This window comes from Macrotis lagotis, chromosome 1, assembly GCF_037893015.1.
Source record: "Macrotis lagotis isolate mMagLag1 chromosome 1, bilby.v1.9.chrom.fasta, whole genome shotgun sequence".
Classification (NCBI taxonomy): Eukaryota; Metazoa; Chordata; class Mammalia; order Peramelemorphia; family Peramelidae; genus Macrotis; species Macrotis lagotis.
Window position 1 is genome coordinate 372,431,990 of NC_133658.1, and position 25,259 is coordinate 372,457,248.

The following is a 25,259-nucleotide window of genomic DNA, read 5'->3' on the forward strand; positions in this document are numbered from 1 at the left end:
CCTCCTGTTTATCTCTCAACCTCATGGATCTTCTTGGGTTCTCACAGGTAGTATCTTGGCCTGAGTTTGAATTCAGATCTTCAATTTAGGGTTTCTACTGCTTCATATAACCACCCCATCTCTGGATATGTCCCTAGAGTTTAATCCTAGGATCTTGACACCAGACTTTTCTCCTGGTATATACCAACTTTAGAAACACCATTAGACCACATGCATCTATCCCCTCGGATAAGACCTTGACCTCAGAATTAATTTTAAAGTAAAGTTAAATTACCTGTTAGTCTTCATCTTTTAAAAACTATCAGTGATACATTTCATTCGTCTGCAAGCTTAAACTGAAGATTCTTTTTTTTAAACCTCATTTGCCAGAACTATCCCTAATCTCTTATAAAGCCCTTGCCAACTTTCTCTTCCCTTACTGATGCTTATCAGCCTCTTACCTGTAATGTTCAAACTTAGAGATTTGTCAAGGACCCTGAGAGGTTAAATGACTTGTCTGCTGTCACACGTTATTTGTCAGAGGTAACATTTTAACTACATTCTATTTTGCTCCTAAGCCAGCCCTCTGTCCACTATTCCATGTTACCTCTTATAGAAAACTGGTTAAAAAAAAATCTTAAAATCCTGTTTTCATTATATTGGGTAAATTTTAAAGCTGTTAAATTAAACCCAAATTCTTTAACTGTACCCTCATGGCTCTCTTCACCATCTTATTTCATTTCTTGTTACTGGGAGATGAGATGGTTAATAGTAATCATTTTGACAGCTTCTCTATTTCTAAAAGTTCTCATTCAGATTTTGTTGCCACAAATTAAATTAGGATTAAAAACCTAACTGACTTAGAGGGCTACAAAGAAGAAGAGGTATAACTTACCTATCATGGGTGAAAGGGTATTTTGAATTTATACGCTTAAATGGCACATATTGGTAGCAGAGGCTTGCTTCACTTTTGGCATCCCCAGCAATTATCTTAGGGATAAGTAATATAAATAAGAATTGATTGAATGAAATATGTTTATTGAATAAGCAAGTGAATAACCTAAAACTAAAGCAGTTAGTTTAAGATACATGGTGGTTAGTGCAACTTGTACCTTTTCTTCTCAGAGATGACTTTTTTCCTTAAGAAACATTGATTTGATAATGAGTCAGGGATATCATTTATATTTTCATAATATGTTGTCTGAATATGATCGTTTTGCTGCCTATCCAATGAACTCTCTGCAAAGGTCAACTAAATCAGATTTAACTTTTTTCTTTTTTAAAATTTTTTTCCCAGTTGCATGTAAAGATAATATTCAGTGTTGATTTTTTTGTAAGATTTTGAGTTCCACACTTTTCTTCCTCTGTCCCTTCCCTCCCCACTCCCAAAGATAGCAAATGATCTGATACAGGTTATACATGTATAATCGTGTTAAATGTATTTCCATATTAGCCATGTTGTGAAAGAAGAACCAGAACAAAAGGGAAAAAACCATGAGAAAAAAAAATAGTGATTTAAAAAAGTGAAAATAGTATACTTTGGTCTGCATTCAGATGAATATCATTACAACAAAAATCACATTAGAACAAAACCATTTCCATTCCAAAATAAAATGGCCCTTAGTAATAGAATGTTGTTGATCTTTAATTTGAAATTATCCATTAATTACTCATTGGGACAATTTTTCTTCTGAGCTAGCAAGTTAGAAACTTAAATTTATTTACCTCATTCCCCTATATCCCTTCAACCCCTTGCCATCTTGTTAACCTTGTTCGTTAATTAGCTTTAGGAGAAGCATTACTTTTTAAAGTGTTGTTTGATATTTTTATACTTCATCAAGTGTAAGACATTAGTTGGAAAACTTCTTGTCTGTAAGACTCAAAAGAGCACAGGCCAGCTATCATAGAATTTTAAAGATGATTTACTCTTCATCCTTAGAAGTTATTTAGTCTCTTCTACCTTTCTTATTTGATAAATGGTTCAACTGGGAATTTAACTGACTGCCCGATGTTTAAACAATGACAGAGCTGAGGCTGGAAACCCAGATTTCCTGATTTTTAATCCTGTACTTTTTACAGTATACCATGCTTTCTCTTTTTGTAGTTCAGGCTATGTAAACACTTTAATTATGAGTGTTGTTGTGACTGGTTAGGTTTGATTTTTAAAAAGGTGGAAAGAAAGGGGGAAAAAATTCCTTACAATTTGGATATCCTTTTAAAATTAATTCTCACAATAAAATTGGAAGATTTGTACATTTTATGTCCTTTTAGCTCCTCCACCAAACTTTTGTATAAGTATGAATTATTTCTGAAATATTACCTAAAGGGATTTATTAGGAAAAGAATTCAGAAGTCAGATAATACTATAGATTGGGTTGTTTAATGATATGTGATCTCTTGCGCCTCTGTAACCACATACTTCTCATCTCCACTTATTGAAATATATCTCTCCTTTCAAAGTTCAAGTCAGGAACCACTTCCCTATGAAGCCTCCATGAATCCACCAATGTAAAGATTTTCTTCCTCAGTTCCTGCTAGAGAATATCGTATAGATATTTTCACTGGCCCCATTGCACTTTATATGTGTATATGGATCTATATTGTTTTGTCTTTAGTTGTTCATACAACCCTTCAAAATAAGAATTGTGTTATATTGTGATTGTCTTTGTTTTCATAGAGCCAAGCACATGTCTTTTTTTTGAAATTTCAAGTACATATTTTAAAAATTGTTTTAACATCTGTTTTGTTAAATTTTGAGTTTCAAATTCTCTTCTTCCTTCTGTCCCCTCTGCACACCTTAAGAGGGCAGACAATTTGATATAAATTATACATGTGCCATCATGCAGAACATATTTCCAATTAGACATGTTGCAAAAGAAAGCAGACCAGAAAAAGTACCCCCCAAGAAAAATGAGTTAAAAAAGTATCTTTCAGAATGGCCAGGTGGTACAGTGGCTAGAGCACCGGCCCTGAAGTCAGGAGTACCTGAGTTTAAATCCGGCCTCAGATACTTAACAATTACCTAGCCGTGTGGCTTTGGGCAAGCCACTTAACCCCATTGCCTTGCAAAAGAAAAAAAAAAACACCTCAAAATAAATAAATAAATGAATGAATAAATAAGTGTTCTTCAGTTGGCATTAAGACTACCATTAGTTCTTTCTATGGAGATGGATAGCATTTTTTATCATTGTCCTTTTGAATTATTTTGGATATTTGTATTGTTGAAAAAAGCTAAATCATTCAGAATTGATTATTGTTACAGAATTGTTATTATATACAATTTTCTCCTGTTCATTTTATTTTGAATCATTTCATCCAAGTCTTTTTAGGTTTTTCTGAAATTATCCTTGTTGCTCATCATTTCTTACGGCACAAGAATATCCATTACAGACATACACTACAATTGGTTTAGTCATTCCCCAATTGATGATATCCCCTCAATTTCCAAGTCTTTATCACACACCAAAAAAAGAGATCTGATATAAGTATTTTTGTTTTTCTTTTCTTTTTTTTTTTATTTTTAAGGCAGTGGGGTTAAGTAACTTGCCCATGGTCACATGGCTAGGTAATTATTAAGTGCCTGAGGGTGGATTTGAATTTAGGTCCCCCTGACTCCAGGGCTGGTGCTTTATCCATTCTGCCACCTAGCTGCCCCATAAGTATTTTTGTACAAGTAGGTCCTCCCTCTCTTTTTTAAAAAATCTCTTTTGGCTACAGATGTAGTAATGGGATTGCTAGATGATCAAAAGGTATGCATATTTTATAGCCCTTTGCATATAGGTCCAAATTACAATTCCAGAATAATTGAACCAGCTCACAACTCTACTACCAGTGCATTAGTGTCTCAGTTTTCCCATATCCCTTCCAGTATTTGTCATTTTCTTTTCTTTTTTTGTCATATTAGCCAATCTGATAGATGTGAGGTGGTAATTCAGAATTGTTTTAATTTGCATTTCCCTAATCAGTAGTGATTTAGAGCATTTTTTCATGTCTATAGCTAGCTTTGATTTTTTTCTTCTGAAAACTACCTATAAATCTCCTTTGACCATTTATCATTTGGGGAATGGGGCAACTAGGTGGCACAGTGGATAGATCACCGACACTAAAGTCAGGAACACTTGAGTTCAAATCTGGCCTCAGACACTTAATAATTTACCTAGCTGTGTGACCTTGGATAAGTCACTTAACCCCACTGCCTTGAACCCCCCGCCCCCGCCCCAGGGATGACTTATCTTCTTACAAATTTGACTCAGGTCTATGTATTTGACCCTTTCTGAAAAAAAAGTTTCCCAGCTTTCTGCTTTTCTTATCTTGGTTATATTGCTTTTGCTTATGTAAAAAACCTTTTTAATATAAATTATCCATTTTATATCTCATAATATTCTTTATTTATTTGGTTATAAATTTTTCCCTTATTCATAGATCTGTCAGGTAGTAAATTACTCCTTGTTCTTGTCATTTAGACACTCTTTGTGTCTAAATCATGTCCATTTTGACCTTATTTTTGAATACAGTGTTAGACTTTGGTCTATACCTAGTTTTTGCCCAACTGCTTTCCAATTTTTACAGCAATTTTTGTCATACAGTGAGTTCTTGCCATATAGTGGGTCTTTGGGTTTATTAAATACTAGATAACTATGGTCATTTACTACTGCATATTATATACCTAATCTATTCCACTGCTTCATCACTCTATTTCTCACTCAGTACCAGATTATTTTGATGATTACCACTTAAAACAGCTTGAGATCTGATAATGTTAGGTCACTTTACTTCACATTTTTTCCCTCCATTAATTTCCTTGGCATTCTTGAACTTTTGTTTTTTCAGATAAATTTTGTTCTTAATTTTTTCTGGTTCTATAAAAGAATTTTTTGGTATTTTGGTTGGTATGACACTAAATAATAAATAAATTAATTAAGTAATGCCATTTTTATTACAGTGACTTGCCCCCAAAAGCAAGAGATATTTTTCTAGTTGTTTAGATCTGACTTTGTGTGACTAGTCTTTTATAATTGGTTTCATAGAATTTCTGGGTTTGTTTGGCAAGTATTTTATATTTTCTGCTGTTATTTTAAATGAAATATCTCTTTTTATCTCGCTGTATTTTTTTTGTAATATATAGAAATGTTGATTATTTTATGTGGGCTTATTTTATATTCTGCAACTTTGCTGAAGTGGTTAATTAGTTCAGTTTTTGAATTGAATTTCTAGTATTTTCTAAATATATCATATTATCTGCAAAGAGAGACAGTTTTGTTTCTTCATTGTCTATTTTAATTCCCTCAATTTCTTTTTCTTGTCTAATTGCCTAGCTAGAATTTATAGTACAATATTGAATAATACTGTTGATAATGGACATCCTTATTCACCTCTGATCTTTTTAGGAAGACTTCTTACTTTAGGACTGTGCAAATAATGTTTGCTGATGGTTTTACTTAAATTCTACTTATCATTTAAAAGGAACCTCCACATTATGCTTTCTAGCATTTTTATAGGAATGAGTGTTATATTTTGTCAAAAGCTTTTTCTGAATCTGTTGAAATAATTATGATTTTTATTGGTTTGTTAATAATTTATGGTCCATTAAGCTGATAATTTTCCTAATATGGAACCATTCCCAATATTGAACCTTGGTATAAATCCCATCTGATTAGTGTCTGATCTTTATGATATATTGCTGTACTTGTCTAGAATTTTTGCATCAGTATTCATTAAGAAAGTTGATCTATGGCGGCAGCTAGGTGGCACAGTGGATAAAGCACCTCAAGAGGACTTGAGTTCAAATTCGGCCTCAGACACTTATTACCTAGCTGTGTGGCCTTGGGCAAGCCACCCCATTGCCTTGAAAAAAAGAAAACTTAAAAAAAATTGATCTATGGTTTTTTCCCTCTGTTTTTGTTCTCCTTGTCTTAGGTGTATCATGTGTAGTAAAAGATATTTGCTGGACTCCTTCAACTATTTTTTTCAAATAGTTCATATCGTATTGAATTGTTATTTAAATGTTTGTTAGAATTCACTTGTGAATCCTTCTGGGTCATTCTTTTCTTAGAGACTTCATTGAGGGTTTGTACAATATTCTTTTTCTAAGATAGCATTATTGGGGCAGCTAAGATGGCACATGGATAGAGTACTAACCCTGGAATCAGGAGTACCTGAGTTCAAATCTGTCTTCAAGACACTTGTTATTTACTACATGTGTGACCTTTGGCAAATCACTTAACCCCCCCCCCATTGTCCCACTGAAAAACCCATCCAAAAATAATAATGTAACTAAGATAGGTTTATTTAAGTATACTGTATCTTCTTTTGTTAATCTGAACAATTTATATTTTTGTAAATATTCATCTTGAAATGTATTGTTAGATTTTTGACATATAGTTGGGCAAAATAGTTCCTAATAATTGCTTTAATATCATCTTCATCAGTGGTGGATTACTGGTAATTTCATTTTCTTTTTTGAAATCAAGTTAACCAATAGTTTATCTATTTTATTGTTATTTTCATAAAACCAGTTCCTTGTTTTATTTATTTGTTGAGTGATTTTCTTACTTTCATTTTTATTAATCTCCTTTTATTTTCAGGATTTCCAATTTGGTGTTTAATTGGAAATTTTTAATTTATTTTTCTGGTTAGTTGTATGCCCAATTTACTGATCTATTCTTTCCCTGTTTACTTTTTCTTTTTTTTTTTAAATTTATTTAAGGCAATGGGATTGACTTGTCCAAGTTCATATAACTAGGCAATTATTAAGTATCCAAGGCTGGATTTGAACTCAGGTCCTCCTGACTCCAGGGCCGGTGCTCTATCCCCTGTGCCCTTTCCCTATTTTATTGATGTAAGCATTTAGAAATGTAAAATTTCCCCTAAGTATTGCTTTGGCTATATGCCATAAACTTTGGTATATTGTCTCATTGTTATCATTCTCTTTAATGAAATTATCATTTGTTTCTGTGATTTGTGCTTTGATTCACTCATTCATATTTCTGTTTTTCTACATTTGGTTGTGGTGTTTTTAATGGCCCTGATACATGTAAGGGTTTGTGAAGGTACCATATACAGTTGAGAAAAAGGTATACTCCTTTCTATTCCCATTCATTTTCTCCAGAGGTCTATCAACTAACTTTTCTAAAATCCTATTCATCTTGTTTATTTTATGCTTATATTTTTCTGGTTCTGATAGGAGAAAGTTGAAGGTCCCCTCAGAAGAATAGTTTTATTCTTTCTTCCTGTAACTCATTTAAATTTTTCCTTAAGAATTTCGATACTATGCCTTTTGGTTCATTTCAATATTGATAATCATAAATTTTAGCAAAATAGTTTCCTTGCTCATTCATCTCTTTTAATTAGGTGTATTTTGCTTTTCTCTGAGATTCCTGCTTTTTTTTTTTAACCTCAGTTGGAGCATGAGCCTCTGCTCTATCCCCTTTTCCTCTATTTGTGCCTTTTTGTTTTGAGTGTTTCTTGTAAGTAATGTGTTGTTGGATTCTCCCATTCTGCTATTCACTGTCATTTTATGGATTGAAGTTCATCCTATTCACCATCACAGTTATAAATACTGTGTATTTCCCTCCATCCCAATTTTTCTTTTTTTCTTTTTATCTTTCTTTCTCTTTTTACCCTGTCCCTCAAAAGTTTGTTTTGCTTCTGATCACTGTCTCCTTTAATCTGCCCTTTATTCTTTCCTCATTTCCCAACCCTCACTCCTACTTCTTTCCCCTCCTACTTCCCTGTAGAGGCAAAATAGATTTCTATACTCAACGTAATTTCCTCTTTGAGCCAGTTCTGATTAAAGTAAAGTTCAAGTGTTTCCTGCCACAAACACATCTTACCCCCCCCCAGTACATCTTGAACATATATACTTAATGGACAATTTTAAATTTAATTGAAAATTAGATGATAATTAACCTTACTGGTTTTTGCCTAGCATTGCTAATCAACTAATGGGCCAACATTTATATCATGTTGAACACAGAATACAGGTGACTTAGAAATTTCTGAAAGTATATAACACATACAATGAATTAATTTAGATCACTGTTACTTTTTTCCTCCTTTTGAAGGTGCCCTTACGGAATGTTATGATGAACTGGGAAACAGATATCAGCTTCCAGTCTATTGCTTGGCCCCACCAATCAACATGATAGAAGAAAAGAGTGACATAGAGACTCTGGATATTCCTGATCCACCACCGAATTCTGGATATGAATGTCAACTCCGTTTACGCCTTTCCACAGGCAAAGATCTCAAACTCTTCGCTCGTAGTACAGACACAGTGTACCATATGAAGAGAAGGTTGAATGCAGTGGAAGGGGTGGAACCAAGTAGTCAGCGCTGGTTCTTTTCAGGCAGGCCACTCACTGACAAAATGAAACTGGAAGAATTGAAGATTCCAAAGGACTATGTTGTACAAGTTATTGTGAGCCAGCCCTTGCAAAATCCAACACCAGTTGAGAATTGAACTGGTTTTGTTGGTTGGTTTTCTCTTTCGGTTTTTCCTCCTTTAAAATGGTGTGAAATTTATTTTCACTGCCCTTATTTACCCTTGAGTGAATTTAGTTCTGAGGAATGACCAATGAAAAATTCCATCTGTGATGGAGATCTACACAAAAAATAAAACAGAGCCAGCCTTTGAGACTCATGTGATTGCCATTTCTAATGCAAGAGTCAACAAAAAATAGATAACCATTTATTAAAAACAAAAAAAACCCCAATGTAAATGGCTATGTTTAAATGATTTGAACAGTGAATAAAGCAGCCATCCATGAAGGACAGCACCTTTTGAATTCAGAATAAGTTTTTCAAGCCAACCAAATTAAGCTATTTCAAAAAATTCCTACTGCATTATTTATCCTCAAATGCAGTTTTCTAGATGGCAACAGAAGGGCAGTATTTATGATTTTTCTTTTCAAAAGTCAGCCATCAAGGGAAAAAAAATGGGAAAAATGTTTCAGCATTGCTTTCCCTTTTTCCATGTGTTGAGATTTTTTTTTATGTTCAAACCAATCAATTTTGGTACCTTTTATCAAGCTGGTGATAGGCAGCCTTATGCTGTTACTGGCTTCTGGAACACTTGGCAATAATTTAGTAATATAGTAAAATCTCTTTTATTGTACTTGATTCTCAGTTTTTTTTCTTGTCCTCCTGCTTCAGTGGTATTTGAAAATGTCTACCGAATTATTGACCTCTGTTTCCACCTTTACCCTCAGGAGGCCACTCCTCTAATACCTTTACTACTCCTGACTGGGGAGGGGAAAAAACCCCCAGTAAGTATTCATGGCAGCTTGTGCATTAATTGCACAATTGCTTTGAAATAAGTGTGTGTTCTCCCCTACAGAACAATGTGAGGGGCATCTTTGTTGGGAAAGAGAATCAGCATAGAACTTCACCAACCATTCTCTTGTGTACCCTGACCAACTATATTTCAGGGCTACATGGGAACAGTGAAACCAGATGTCCTCACAGGAGGATGGAATGATTCTCCCTTTTTCCTTTGTTTGGCATGAAGAATGTAAAGATTGCCCATTTCACCTGTGCCTAGGAGGAGAATTGTGCCTATTTTCATTCTAGTCATCAAATAATAGCTCACATTTCTATAGTGCTTAACAATTTACAAAGTGCTTTCTTTATTTTAACCACTCAGTATGAATGAATTCTTAATATTTAAACACCAGCACTAAAAACAATTCAGTGATATATTGCTTCATACACTAGACATGACATGCTTTTCTTGAATATTTCCTAATTCACTGTTTATTATTTCCAGTCATGCTGGATGGTAATTTTCCTCCATCGTACTTTCTTGTATAAGGTATATATAAGGAAATTCCTGGAAAATGAGAATGAGGGACCAAAAATCCTTTTGGTTCACTTGGTTTGTGAAGTGAGTCCTGGCCTCAGTTCAAACTACCAGAGAGGTAGATTATGGGCTTACTGATTCTATAAATGGAAAAGGAGCTAATACATAATACATACTGTTAGCCAATGTCTGGTATCATCTCAATTCTGCATCCCTCAAAAAGAATAGAGGAAGGAAATCTTTTTTACTGCTTTCAATCTGGAGATTAAAAAGTGTCAAACCTTATAGTAAGCTTTATTAACTTTACAACAAAATGGAAGTTAATAGTGTTTAAAATAATAGAATGACTAGACAGGAATACCTATAACTTATTTGTAACATTTTTCTTAAAAAAAAAAAGATAAGTTTATTTCAGTGCTCTCTTTTATTTAATTGCCTTACTTGTGACTGCAGTTCTCTCAGGTCTGCTCAAAACCTGGAATTAAAGAGAAGTTCGAAGCATTAATTTGGGTAGTTGTTAGGAATTGGGGAATGGAACCCAGCTTTGTGTTACTTTAATATTCCTACAATCAAAGATTTGCATCTTGTTTGTTCATTTGCATGCCATAGGAAAGTAGTCTTGGATAGGAGAAAAAAGTTTGAGTGTATTTCACTTCAATACATTTTTAAACCATTCAGGCCAGGAGATAAAAGTTTATTTTCTCTTGAGGGATTGCAAATTCTCTTGTAGGTTTTATTCTGTTTTAAAGAAACTTATATGTTGAATAACAGTTCTTTGGTTATGATTAAAACAACTAACCTAGTTAAGGAAATTATGGTGCTCTTTAATTGTACATAGACTATTCTAAGATTGGATCAAGACTTGATGTGTATAACTTGAGCATGTAGGGATTTTGTACTTTAAAAAATGCCCTCCTTTTTGTCTTGGCAAATAACTAAGAGCTCTTGATGAGTTTTTTTTTTGTCATTATGGTTTGTTTTTTTTAATTTAAGGGTGATCTGCCTCAATTGAATGAGAAGTATGAAGTTTTTCTTTTTTAAAATCTTAGCTCAGTAACTAAAAAGTTCTTAATCAGGATTAGGTTTTCAGACCAATTCAGAATATCATCTCCTGTGTTTAAGATTATAACTTGTCTGTCTTGATCTCACTTTCCAAATACATGTTGTTTTTGTTTTGGAAATCATACTTTAAATTGAATTCATTTTTGAAATTTTATCCTACTGATAGGCAGCAAGGCACAATGGCTAAAGATTTGACCCTGGAGTCAGCAAGACCTGGGTTTGAATCTCCTAATACATATAACCAATCCTGCCCTGGAAAACTCTAAAACTGGCAAAGCCAGTCTGTCTGCATTAGTAGAAAGTTTCCTCACTAGAAGTTCCTGAATCAATGAATCACAATTTTAATTCAGAAAAATCAGATGAGATCAGGCATGTTGAGGGTGGTATTAGCTGTAGACTAGAAAAATCCTTGGAATCTTTTTTTTGTGTTGAACCAGAGAATGAATTAAAATTTAAAAGTCTCTTTCCTTCCTATGCAAAATTCAAAAATTTCAAACAAATCATACAGAAATAGTCCATTTTTGGTAATAGCAGATTTAGCAGCTCTTCAGACATTCTCACCAATTGTAAGTTCTATTTGTGTATTATTTTCCTTACCAAATAAAAAGGAAGACAACCTGTCTCCCTTACGCTTGATGTTCTCTAGTTTTATATCGCTTTTTCATTTTCCTATTCAGATCAGCACTCTGTAGATTATAGATCACACAACATTTGTAGCTGAGGTCAAGATAATATAACAAATAGAACACTAGATTTGGAGTGAGAAGAACTGGACTTGAAATCTGGTTCTGCCTTTTATTATTTGTTTGACCTGGAGCAAATTAACTTTTGGACCTTAGTTTTCTTATTTCTGAATTGCAAAGAAGTTCAGATAATCTCTTAAAGTCCTTATCTGCTTCTAAAATTAGAATCCTGTGATATAAGGAATCTTCAGAAAATGAGGGTGTCTTCCTAGTTTTCAAGATTTTGCTGAAATGGGGATTATACATAGATAAAGTATTTAGAACTTTAAACCTGTATGTTCATATTCCTTAAATACCTCCTTGAAATAGTAATACTCAATTTCTATTGTAACTTCTGAATCCCTTCAGTCTCTGGTTCTTTGAGATTTGCAGAGGCTGCCTTTAGTATTATTTCTATTCCTAGATAAAAGTTGTAGAGGCACATTTCAACTCAATATAAAGAAATAATAACTTTTAACTGTATGAAAGTGGAATGGGTTGCCTTGAGAAATAGTGAGAGGCTGGATGAACTCTTATTGGAAATGTGTGTAGAGAAAGATTTCTGCTCAGATACACTCTAAGGATGTCTGAGATTCCTTCTGACCCTTGAAAGTCTCCTAAGTTTCAGGGACATAACAAAAGTTTTAATATGCATAGTTACTTAGATACTTGTCTCCATGGTAAGAGTTCATCAACATACATTAATATTTCAAAGACCTGTTATTTCATTGGGGTGGGACTTCTCTCCAAACCAGATTATAACTTGTCTAAAAGTGTAAAGATTGGAAAGTAAATCAGCTTGCCGGTATTCATGCATTGAGATGTCAGATTTGGGGCATAAACCCTTACCTGGCTTTTTTTACTCCGATATGTATCCTTTCCAAACCCTTTGCCCTATTACAAGCAATTAATTGAGGAATGCAGGAGATAAAGGGGGAAGTTGCAACTTTCCCTGGCTCCCTAGGCAGGTAACTGTTTTCTGCAATATTATTTTCTATTCATATACTCTAAGAAATGATAAATTTCTGCTTTTTTGAACTTGGACATTTTACGTACATAAAAATTTTTCAAGATGTGTTGTCTTTGTACAAAAGATTTTTAGCCATACTTTTGACCACATATTTTTGATGGCTATAATATTAGTTAGCATTTAATATAATGCTTTAAGTCTGAAAGGTCACTTTACATACATTATCTCATTTGATCCTCATAACTACCCTAAGGTAGATGCTATTATTAACTCATTTTATATGTGAATAAACTAAGGCAAAGAGATTAAGTGATTTGCCCAGGGTCACATGGTTATTATAAGTGTTGGGGGCAGGATTCAAATTTAGTTATTCCTAACTTTCAAGTCCAGTGCTCTTTAGATCCATTGTGCCACCTTTCAATGACACATAACCTCAGAGTGACCCTGTGAAGCTAGTTTGGTCATGGATTGTTGTCTGAGGATGAGGTTAGCTAAATTCAGAGAGGGTCACTGCCAGATTCATCACAGAGCAATAAATTTTTCACTATGATAACTTTCAAAGATAGTCCAAGTCTGGGTGATGTGGGATGGAGGTTGTAATTTATATTGACAAAATAGTCATACTAAGAATATTGAAGAGCCTGCAAATAACAAAATATGTACCTCCAAATTACAATACAGAGCACTACCATCTTATAGAAATACTTTTCAAGTGCCTTTTTATGCATATTGCAAGGTTAGGCACTAATCTTAACTATAATTTGAAGGCTTAGCCATCTTTCCTTTTGAAGGTTTTCATAATACCATTAAGGAAAAAACTTTAAGAAAAACTAATTGGTAGATAAATTTGGATGGTTTTTCACTAAAGGAATTTCATACCCCAATCTATATTGTTGGTTTGGCTAATTTGACTTTTTAAAGTTTTCTATCTATTGCAAATCCAGTGCTTAGAAAAGTGAACCTAATCACCTAGTTAAGGAACATTGTCAGGCTTAAAAAAAAGCATTTTATAGTTAGCAATCAAAGCCTTTCCTAGTCAACACTATTTCCAAATAAGATGAAAATTGCCTGCTAATTCCATTAAAGAATGGAAACCTGTCTTATATGTAGGTCATCACCTTTTCCCCTTCTGACATTCTGAAAAGATTCTGTGTCTTAAGTATATTAAAGTAGCAGTCATTTTGTACTGTACCTCATCAAGTCACTTCATCTTTATGAGCTCTGGAAGGCACTAAGTATGAGCCCCACTCAGGTCATTGGAGAGGAAGCATCCTTGAGATTTTCTCATTCTAGTCCTGTCTTCCACAGCTGTGATTGGGTAGAATGAAGATGGAAATGCCCTGGTGAAGGTGAACTTGTGACTTTTTGAGGATCTCTTTGAGAACTCTGGCAGGCCAGCTGTTTTTCATAGCTGCTCTTCTCCAGTGATAACTCTGTCCAATCATGCATCCTAAGTGACCTTTGGTTAATAGCACGACTATCAGAAATTGGAGAGTCTTTTTTCCCCCCATATTAGGATATTAGCAAGAGTGCTGAATTTGGTGTCAGAGAACCTGAATTTGAATCCCAGAACAAGTCACTTCACTTCTTGGGACTCATTTTTCTCCTCTGTAAAGGGTGTGACTGGGATGACTTCTGTAGTCCCTCTCTAAATATGTGATCCTGTTAATTGAACAAGACCTTCAGCAGCCTAGTAGAACCCAGCTCTTGGTTTGGTTTTTGTTTTTGTTTCTTTTAGATGGAGCATGGAGCATTATATGGAAGGATTTGGGGGTTGAGAGGAGTAGAAAGTTTGGATTGCTAAGAATGTATTAGTCTTGGGGCAGTTAGGTGGCGCAGTGGATAAAGCATCGGCCCAGGAGTCAGGAGTACCTGGGTTCAAATCTGGTCTCAGACACTTAATAATTACCTAGCTTTGTGGCCTTGGGCAAGCCACTGAACCCCGTTTGCCTTGCAAAAAAACCTTAAAAAAAGTATTAGTTTCATAAATAAAAAATATCCTTCAAGGTCATCATACAATAATTGTTTTATATTGTAATTGAATATAATTTCTAGGATTATAAATTTCTGCATAGAATGGCCATTTATTTGAGATAAGTAGTATTGTAGTTTTATGTGTTATAAAATAACCAAATTGAACTTTTGGTGTGTGAGGTTGGATTATGGGAAAAATGGTGAGGAAACAGTAAACTTAAGGCATATCTGAAAGAATTTTAAAGGTCATTTCTTACCTCTTCTGCTTCCAAAAACAAACAGTGCTATGGGAGGCAGTAGCAATAAGAAAACGATATAAAAGGACAGCAATTAATCACCCTCCTTTGTTCTATCATGACTATCTTAAGAACTTTTGTTAAAGAACTTGCTCCTTAGGCCTTTAATCCTCTGAGCTGCAAAGGCTGGATTTCACTTTGGGCTGATTTTCTCACATGGAAACCCTCTGAAGTATTCTGATAAAAAATGCTTGTTTTATGCATGCATTACATAAAAAAAAAGGGATGGAAAACACCATTTCTTCAGTTTGAGAAATAGAGAAAAGATCATATTTGAACCAGATAGACCTGATGGTAATCACTTATAAATCTGGCTTGGACTGCAAGTACTGGTTTGAAAGGAGCAAAAGTCTTGAATCTAAATGTCCAGTCTTTGTTCCTTGGGAACTAGCTCCTATTTTAGCAGGATATACTAGAAAGATCACTGAATTTGGAGGCATGGGACCTGGGTCCAAGATCCTTATACTATTACTATGTTGCCCTGTTAAATCTCCTAATTTCCCTGGGCTTCAGTTTCCTCATTTTTCAAAAAGAGGGAATTGGATTAAGTGACCCCTGAGATCTCATCCAACCATATATCTTGGCTTATTGTTTGGACCTCAGTGTTTTTCACCTTGGCATTATGACTTCTTTGAGTAAGTAACCAGAAGTATAATCTTTTCTTAAAAATCTATCACAAGTCTTTTTCTTATATCCATATGATTTAAATGTTAAGGATTTACAATATTAGAAACCACAGGATGCTGTGAGTTACAAGTTCCCTAACATTTTTGTGAGGCTGGAGCAACTGGGTAACTCAGTGAATAAAGCACCATCCCTCGAATCAGGAGAACCTGAGTTCAAATGTGACCTCAGATACTTACTAGCTGTGTGATCCTTGGCAAGTCACTTAACCTCAATTGCCTCCCTCAGAAAAACCCAACAAAACATTTTTGTGAAACCCATAGAATCCTTGAATACTGGATATCATTAATCTGACCCATTTTGTTTAATGGTTTGAAAAATTAACTATTATGCTCTTAGGGATATTTTTTGCCCTTTAACTGCTACAGGAAGGGAAATGGTTTGATTTTTTCTTGATTGTTGAAAGCATTGGTCTGTTTCACCTTCTGGTAAAGCATTGGGGGTCTTCATCTAATTAACCTGGCCTCCCTTCAGTCCATACTTTATTTTCTCTGAACCATTTCTGTAGACCTCTTCCAAGTATAATTGTTTTAATCAAAAAGGTTAATGAATTCAAAGCTCTGGCAAGTGATCCCACCTCAAAATTCCTTTTCTGTATCACTAAGTATGATAGATAGTGTTAGAAAACTGTAGACAAATCAAAATTCTGGCTGTCATGATTTTTCTTTAATGTATCTGTAATAGGTGTCATGGTAAAGTAGGAAAAGCTCTAACTTTGTAATCAGGTAAAAAAAAAACCTGGTTTTTTTTACAACTTGGTTTATGTCACTCTTGTGAGTGGTTGACAAGTGGTCACCAAGACCTCTTTCCCTTATAAATCTTGCCATCCTCAGCCCCATCTTATTTCCTCTGGGGATGTAACTTGCATTCTTTAAGTCTGAAGAGATCTTTGTTTCTACCTAGGGAGAATAAAGGATATTTTCTTTTTTTTTTAAGGTTTTTGCAAGGCAAACGGGGTTAAGTGGCTTGTCCAAGGCCACACAGCTAGGTAATTATTAAGTGTCTGAGATCAGATTTGAACTCAGGTACTCCAGACTCCAGGGCTGGTGCTCTATCTACTGCGCCACCTAGTGGCCACTAAAGGGTATTTTAATACGAAGCAACTAAGCACTACTTGCTTTCTAGTTCCTGATGAGATTATCACTTTGGTTTTATATCCTACTGTGGCTATTCTCAGAATGACCTCATCCTGCCCTAAGTTCTTGATATGTTATTTTTGATATATATCTTATATCTTGATATGTTATGCTGCTTAAGGCAGCAATCCTTAACATCTTTGGGAAAACCCAATTACTTACCAATAAGACTATTTACTTGTATAGTTGCATTATTCCTGGCAGCTGTTGCTAGTTGCTTCTCAGATTCTTATTGGGTAGCATACTGCATTAGAAGACCTAGATATCTTGTAACTTTGGATTTGCCTGTCATCTTCAAGTGGAAATACAGAAAAAAACAACTAACTGGGAAGGCCTAGTTAAGGCTGAGGCTGACATCTTCCATTGTGTGACACAATAGAAGGTGAATTAGATTTGGGAGTTAGAGAAGATCTAATTGGGAAAAAAACCCAACCCAGAGTAGAAAGGGATCCAAGAAGCCATTTAATTCAATGGACCTTTAAACCTCTAGGTTTTACAACTTTCTCCTCCCACCCCCAAACAAATTAAGAGCTTTCAATTACCTTGTAATAAGAGGGAACCTATTAACTTCTGAAACAACATGCATTCCACATTTGGGTAGTATTGATTTGCCAAATATTTTTCCTTACAGTGATCTTGAATCTATCTGCCAGCTTATACCCACATTTTTCTGCCAAGCAGAATAAGTATAATCTTTTTTCCACATAATAGTCCTTAAGACTTGAAAACTTGTCATCTCTCCTGTAGACTTTTCTTCAGGCTAAATATTCCTAATTCTTTTAGTCCTCACAAGGCACAATCAAATAATCCTAATTCCCTCAATATGCTAGTTTTGGTTTTACCCTAGAAGTACCCCCCTTCTCTCTCTTTAGGTTTTTGCAGGGCAAATGGGGTTAAGTGGCTTGCCCAAGGCCACACAGCTAGGTAATTAAGTGTCTGAGGCTGAATTTGAACTCAGGTACTCCTGACTCCAGGGCCAGCGCTCTATCCAGTGCACCACCTAGCCACTTCCCTAGATGTACTTCTGCTTAGATCTTAACTAGTGGGGAGGAATCAGGATTTTGCCACAGGGCACCGAAGTTTAAAAGGTACAAATAATATTGTGATAATAGATTGTACAAATGATTTTAGAAGATTGACCAATTAAAATTTGTTACATCGTGATATGTTGTAACATTCTAATAGCTCTTTTTGAGTAGTATAGAAACTTTTTTTGAGAATAATGAATTGACAGATGGTGAGATCCCTCTCCATGCCAGAGGAGTCCTTTCCTGGATTGTTTCAAGCTTGCTCCTCCCTGAGGTGGTTTTATTTTATCTGCAGTGACCTTGTAGTGTCTGAGCCTGTTTGAAGTCCCTGTTGTAATCTCTTCACCTTTCAGAGATTTGAAGGTATGTTTAGTATGACTTGACATAGGTGCCAGAATTACTATTATGGCTGTCCTTCCTAAAATGTATCAAGCAATGAATATAGTATTCCAACTACATATAGACTGACCAAAGAAGAATTCAACAATGTTCTTGTTTTGGTGCCTCCACTTGGCGGAATCATCTTGGGAACGTCATTTAATTTAATGAACATTTAGTAAACTAAACTTCTTTAATTCTCATTGCCTTTTCTGTAAAATGAGATGGTTGAACTAGTTAATCTCTAAGACCACTTCCAGTTGCAATAGTCTTATTTTAAAGGTTAAAATCCTTCTGAAGACTCCTGTGTTGCTGCAACAATGCTTGCTGTAACAGCTCACAGGAAGAGTGTATCTTCAGAGAAACAGTCTTATTGGTAAGTAACTACTTAGTAGGGTTTTCTCTTTGACCATCTTCTCAAATGCAGTTTCTCATACTCAGTTCAAAATAAAAAATTATTCTTTTAGATATTTATGGTGAGAAATATATTTTTGTAGATTACCACAGTGAGAAATGTCTGGATATGTGTATTTATGTACATACATACATAAATACAAACATAATACAAACATTTATATGATTGTTCAGTCATATCTGACCTTTGTGACTCCATTTGGGATTTGAATTCTATTTGATCTATTCACTTTATCAAATGCTAAACCATATGATTGGCAATTAATTTTAAGTGAGTAGATATTTTATTTCCATGTTTTATTGAATGAAGTAGAGGGAAAATATTATTAGGAAAAGATCAGCTCTGTGTTTCATGAAAATCCAAATTTATCAAGAGGAGATGTTTATAATTTAGAATTACATGTTTGTGTAACATAAAGGTGTATATATATATATATATATATATGTATGTATGTATGTATGTATGTATTTGGGCAAAGTACAAAAACTACCCACCTTCTGTAATTAGTTTAACATTATCCAAGTCCAGATGATTAGTCATTAGAGTAGTACTCTTAGGAAGTGGATTTCCCCTAACCCTGATTTCTTCCCCAAATTCATCTCAGTGAAATATGTTGGTACAGAAGCAATTTCTAAGTTGATGAAATGTCAGTTTATATCTTAGAGGGGGGAAAACCACACTGATAATTAGAAGTCATGATTAAAAGTTGCCAGAGAAGTGCTCTATTAAAATAGGTGTCTGGAGTAAGAAAGTTGATTCTTCCTCATTCCTTACCCATAATGAAAATCCTTTGAATCTCCTAAAAATCTTCTTGATGTTTGTTCAAGGCTAGAGACTTTCTCTGTGTGACTTACATCCAAGATTGGACAGGATGAAGCAAATGTAAAACAAAATGAAATTAATTTATATGATGTCATCTTTATGTGCTCTTCCAATACCAAAAAAGATAGAGCTTTCTGAAGAAAGCTTGTGGCAAAATGGATAGAGCACCAAGCTCTGGAGTCAGGAGGATCTGAGTTCATATTTAGCCTTAGATACTTTCTAGCTGTGTGACTCAGGCAAGTAACTTAACCCTGATTGCCCCACTCCCCCGCACCCCCCTATGGTTTTTGTTTTTTACATGGAAGTAGAAAGCTAGATTTAAAAAGATTAGTCTGCAGCCTGACATAGAGGTAACTTAGTTGTGTCCATATAACCATTTAGAAACAGGAGCTGAATACAAAGTAGTAAAAGTGTTTCTTTTGAATGCACCCTATTTCTCAAGGACTTTCTCTGAGGAGAATATAATCTGCAAATCCTTGTAATTAAGGTGGAAGCCCGAGTAGGAGTAGTCCTTAGACTAGTGGTAAACCAGGAATATTTTGCCCAGGACAGTTTTTAGCCCCAGATAAGGATGGGGTTTGGTTAGGTTGCTGAACATGGGGCACATCCAGTGAAAGAAACTGATGATATTCTAATAAATATTGTACTACCTTGAGTGACTCCTGAGTTACATTGCTCTGGTGTCACAATCCAAAATTTTATGAATATGCCTATTGATTACTTGAGTGAAAGTTTGACACAACACCCCACCCTGTAATCTCTCATGGAAGAAATAAATTCTAAATTTTTTACTTTGTAGATTCAAATTTATTTTAATAATAAAAATGTTCATTTATTAATGTATTGCCCTTTCCACTTTTCAAGGACATTTTTCTGTTTCAGGAGCAGATTTTTCTCTCTCTCTATTTTCATCCTTTCCTGTTGTTTATCAAGGCAGAAGATAGTAAACAACTTGAACTCCTTGTAATTAAGACGCTTGTGTTTGAGAAAAACAAAAGGCAATTTTAGGAATTTAGGATATTAAATATTACACTTTAAGAAGATGGGGTAGTAATTTCTCATCAAAAACTTGTGATTCTTAGTCCAGAGTATGAATCTCAGTCCTCCCCTGTACCTTGAATATTTCAGCATACACAGCTCCTACAGGTGCTTCACAAAGCCCCAGCCCACATTTTATTTAAACTGATCTCTGCAATAGAGGCTTCTCTTCTGCTGCTTAGACCTATATGGAGCTGGGCAGCTAGGTGGCAGTGTGGATAGAATAGAATCAAAATCTGAATTCAAACATGTTTTACCTAGCTGTATGACCCTGGGCAAGTCATTTAGCCTCTAGTTGCCTCTTTTTCCTCATCTTTAAAAATGGAGATAGAGAGCATACGACTGCCAGAATAGTTGTAAAGTGAGATATTTGTAAAGTACTTAGACTGGGGTGGGGGGAGAGCTTCTTTATTATTTCCAACCTCAGATGTCTCAAACCTTAATTTCTATCTAACATTTAATGCCTCTACAGTATGACCCTGCCTGTCCAGCATTGTCTTCTAGTACTTCTCTTGGTTGATTTGTCTCCTGAAAATACTCTCCTGCCTCTGGATCTTTGTTTAATCTTTTCTCATTTTAGAATGCCTTCTTTTCTACCTGCCCAAGATCCAGCTTTATTTCTTGTTTTTGTGTGAAGGATTCCATATCTTTTCACTGTTCCAAAACATTCCAATGCCTTACTTTTTAAAAAAAATCAATTATGCATATAATTAGAAAACAAATGCTAAACTATATGATCCCAATCCTTGGAATTATAGTTGTAGACCTCAAAGGGATCTTAGAGGTCATTTATTCCAACCTTCTTGTTTCACAGATAAAGAAAGTGAAGCCCTATAAGATCAAGGGATTTGCCTAGGGTCTTGTGTGTTAGGCTCTCCTTAATTAGCTCTAGGGGATGGGCCATTTATTTTTTTTGGGGTGGGGAATCCTCCAGAGTGCTAAACACTTCTTTTTTGGGTATCTTTTCCATTTCTGAAAATATCAAATTGGAACCTGGATTGTTCGAAGCTATATGGGCCATTCCTTTAAGAGGAGAGAGTATTGTGTCCCATGTTTTGGAATTTGTAAACTCACCTGATCACCTGTAACATCAAAGTTCTTGAAGATCTGTTTTATTTCCTGGCTCTTGAAATTGAATAGGAATCGGAAGGCTTCAAATTGGTTTAACCTAATCCTGAGTGCCCCATCTCTGTCAAGCAGCTCAAACACAGAGCGGGAATGTCTGTAGATAAATTGCTCCTCCAAGTTATTCTGTTTAGAGAAAAGTAAATATACACCTCAAATAGAAACATCAGGTTAGGGAGTGCCTTCTAGATAATTAATTCATGAACTTGATATCTCTTCTGCTCATTTGTTCCCAAGAGGACAAAGGGTGTGAAACCTTTTGAAGGGGGAAGTTTCCTTAGCCTTTCTTGATTGTATAAGGGATCCAAAATTATTCCTTTTAATCTTTTTTTTTTCTTGAAAGCATGATCAATGGAAGATAAATTTTGTTGGAGTCTAGATTCAGCAATGCTTTAGGAAGATAGTGACTGATGCAGTAAATTGTGGTAGATGCTTTGGTATCAATAATCAAAATAATTTTTACCTACCTCATGAGACAATAAAACACAAACAGTCATGTAGAACTCATCAAAACCGATTTCTCCTGTGGCATCCCAATCCAGCATGTCAAACACTGTCATAATTTGACTTCTGCTTAAGTCAGTAACATAATGAAGAAAATGATAAAAGATCACATCTGATGGAGAAAAGAATACCATATTTTTCTAGTGCTTACCCACATACTGTGATCCTTTAAAATGATTCTAAGATCCTAAATATTCCAAGAAGACCATTAACATGTCAGTAATCCTTCCCTGGGTTTCTAGTGAACTTGGGATTCCTTCCAAGATGTCAGATTATTTCCTTTGAGATCAGGAGAAGAAAGTTCATGGGGTTTAGATATTTAATTCATTATCCTTATTTGACAGATAAGGAAAATTAGACCCAGAGAGATTGACTTGCTTAATATCACATTAAATAATAAAAAATAGGGTGAGGATTTGTTGGGAAAGCATGGGCAAAAGTCACAAAGGTTGCATAAATGAGTTGCAATGTGCAATGATGGTGGAAATACATACTTTGGTGGGAATACACACTTTGATGAGTGATCCATCCTCCATTAGAAAGTATTGAAGCATTTATTTATTGAATACCTTCAGTATGCTAGGGTTTAAAAAATGTAAAGGATTCTTACACAATGTGCATGATGCAGGGATGTATGCTTACATTTTGATGGGATGGGTTGGAATATAATGGCGAGCAGCTCACATTATATAAAAAAAATAGCTAGTTCAATTCCCAGTGACTAGTGAGCCCATTTCCCTGTTCATAGGTGTATGTATATGTATATATATATATACTCTCCAACCTTACTATTAAAAGTTTTTATTGAAACAATAGGCAATATATTTTGATTTGCCATTTTAGTGAGATCTCTGCCAGCTTGGCTTCATTTACTAAGGCATTTATTAAATCCACGGTGGGGGGCACATAAAATTGCACTGTGGGACCATGTGGCCTGTATTTTGGACAGTTCTGTATTAGATGGATGTTTATGATATTTTAATAGCCCATCAATATACCTTTACATGGTGACCCATCTGTAATGAATCACTAATAGCCATCCCCCACCTTTCTGTATAATAGTTATAGCTAGAAGAAACTTTAATCCCTTTACAAATTTTTTTTTTTTTTAGGTTTTGTAAGGCAACCGGGGTTAAGTGGCTTGCCTAAGGCCACACAGCTAGGTAATTATTAAGTGTCTGAGACCAGATTTGAACCTAGGTACTCCTGACTCCAGGGCCGGTGCTTTATCCATTACACCACCTAGCCACCCCCACAATTTTTTTTTAACAAATGAGGAAGCTGAAGCTCAAAAAAATTGAAGTTACTTGCTCAGAGTTATGACTTATTGGAGTCTTGATTGGTTTGAAGTCTTATGATTATAGATAACCTGGAAAGATTCCTGATGGTCCAGCACTGGAAGTACAACTTACACAGTTAACAGTACCAACAACTCAAGTCAGGATAGAGGGAGTGTGGTGTCAAAGAAGTGGCAAACTAGAGGGAGAACTCGAGATCTAGGGATTCAAGTCCTATACCTATCCACTTGAGGCTTCCTTCTAGATTTTTGATGCTGTGAGTGGAGCACATGAGCTGTCCATTGATTGGTTCTTTTTCAGGCATACATTTGTTGGTCATAAACTACATCCTATTTTCCACCTCTTCCTCCCCTCCCTGTGTCTTTCTACCTTGCCCTGTGTGTTCTGCAACTTTTCATTCTTATAGATTATTCTATTTCATGCTTTAAAGTCATAGATCATTGCATTAAGCATATTAATCTTTAAAGAGATGTGTCTGTGTTTTGGTGGTAGCTTGAAGTAGCATTGCACAGTTTTTCCAAATGTAATCTACCTTTCTTTCTTCCATTCTTTCCCTTCCTTCTTTTGCTTCCCTTTCTCCTTTCTTTTCTTCAACCCTCCCTCCCCATGTTTATTTATAGCCCTTTTCTTTCCCTTCCCTTTTCCTTCCCCTTACCTCATTTCTTTAATTCTTCTCTTCCTTCCCCTCTTTCCTCTTGCTTTCTTCCCTTCTCCCTTCCTTTTCCCCCTCCTGCCCTTTCCTTCCCCTTTTCCTCTCCTTTCCTCTTTCTTTCTTCCTCTCTCTTCTGTTTCCTTTTCTCTCTAGATTGGGTCACTATTTCATTCATGCTAGAAGTGCAGCAGCCAATCATGGACCCATTGCTTGTCTGCACAGGAGCTTAGACATGTTCTCTTTCTGACTCGGGTCAGTTCACTTCTTAGCCTAGTGGACCTTTCACTCTTGGGACTTACCAAATTTAATGTGAATACATGGTATTCTTTAGCCCTATTGAAGCTCAGAATTCCAAAGTTCAAGTGGTCCACTAGCTTTGGCTCCTTCCACCAGGAACAAGAATTAACAGGTATATACTATCGCATCTGACTATCTGCAAAGTTTTTCTAAGATAGTGTATTGAAAGATGAACTCTATTGGCAGTTCACCCAATTGTATTATTATCTGGTCAGTAGGTATGCTTCATACACTTGGTTTTTCTATGCCTGGATAGTTAAGTCAAACTTTCAAATGTTTATGATTCTCAGATAATTCTTGGAGACTTGTGGAAGTCAGAAAAATTTCATTTGCAAAAGGTATCTGGAGGATCTCACTATTTGCAGGGAATCTTCCTTTTGGACTCTCTAGTAAGTAGGTTATGAACTCCATAAAAGCAGATAATTCAATTTTAATGTCTTTCCCAAGGTCTCCCATAGTTCTCTAGTCAGTGTGTTTAAATGACTTACTAAAATTGAAGGTACTTACCATTCAGAGTCTGCTTTTTGTGAACATCAAGAACATGGAAATAGTCTGCCACTGCCTTGACATTTCTCACAGATAGTAAACAATATATTTTATCTAAGTAGAGGTACCACAGAAATGATCCTTCTTTCACTTTCATCTTGTCACTATTTAATTCTATTTGTAACTGGTCACTTAGGCAACATAGAATAGAATGTTCTGCTGTTGACCTGGAATGATGACTTGGGTCTCAGATTTCTTATCATTACTAAGGAATTGCCTTGGGAGCAGCTAAGTGGTACAGTGGATAGAGCACCAGCCCTGAAGTCAGGAGGACCTGAGTTCAAATTTGACCTTAGACACTTGATAATTGCCTGGCTGTTGGGCAAATCACTTAAAAACCCCATTGCCTTAAATTAAAAAAATTTTAAAAAAGAAAAGGAATTGCCTTGGTTAAAATTTAAGAGGAAGTGGCAAATTCCTCAAACCATGTACAGATCCTTGAGATATATATATATATATATATATATATATATATATATATATATATATATATATATACATAAATACATATGTATGCATATACATATATATGGT

General features: G+C 35.1%; 2 protein-coding genes across 7 annotated transcripts in view; one reads left to right on the forward strand and one right to left on the reverse strand.

The window, feature by feature from the left end:
* The window catches only part of UBTD2 (ubiquitin domain containing 2), a 72,053-nt gene extending 59,003 nt beyond the window's left edge, over positions 1-13,050 (forward strand). For all 5 annotated transcript variants that reach the window (XM_074212411.1, XM_074212410.1, XM_074212414.1 and 2 more), the window contains one exon: positions 8,043-13,050. In XM_074212411.1, coding sequence (XP_074068512.1) covers positions 8,043-8,440 — 398 coding nt within the window. In that variant the 3' untranslated portion in view covers positions 8,441-13,050. The remainder of the gene's footprint in view (positions 1-8,042) is intronic.
* EFCAB9 (EF-hand calcium binding domain 9) lies at positions 10,183-24,870 on the reverse strand. Of its 2 annotated transcripts, none has more exons than XM_074212416.1 (4): positions 24,687-24,870; positions 21,896-22,044; positions 21,378-21,554; positions 10,183-10,253 (listed from the first exon to the last, which is right to left on the reverse strand). In XM_074212416.1, exons 1-4 carry the CDS (start codon positions 24,820-24,822, stop codon positions 10,203-10,205), a joined length of 513 nt encoding a protein of 170 aa, XP_074068517.1. In that variant the 5' UTR covers positions 24,823-24,870; the 3' UTR covers positions 10,183-10,202. The 2 variants fall into 2 exon arrangements, with proteins under 2 accessions (XP_074068517.1, XP_074068516.1); XM_074212415.1 differs by lacking the exon at positions 10,183-10,253 and adding an exon at positions 20,048-20,240.
* Positions 24,871-25,259: the final 389 nt, after the last annotated feature.

Bases quoted from the DNA above. Each gene is read 5' to 3' on its own strand.
- EFCAB9 (XM_074212415.1), bottom strand. From the start codon at position 24,822: ATGAAAGTGAAAGAAGGATCATTTCTGTGGTACCTCTACTTAGATAAA. The intron at 21,555-21,895 runs GTAGGTAAAAAT...TTCTCTAAACAG, and splicing joins GTGTTTTATTGTCTCATGAG to AATAACTTGGAGGAGCAATT. The intron at 20,241-21,377 runs GTGAGTTTACAA...CTCAAACACAAG, and splicing joins TTGATGTTACAGGTGATCAG to CGTCTTAATTACAAGGAGTT.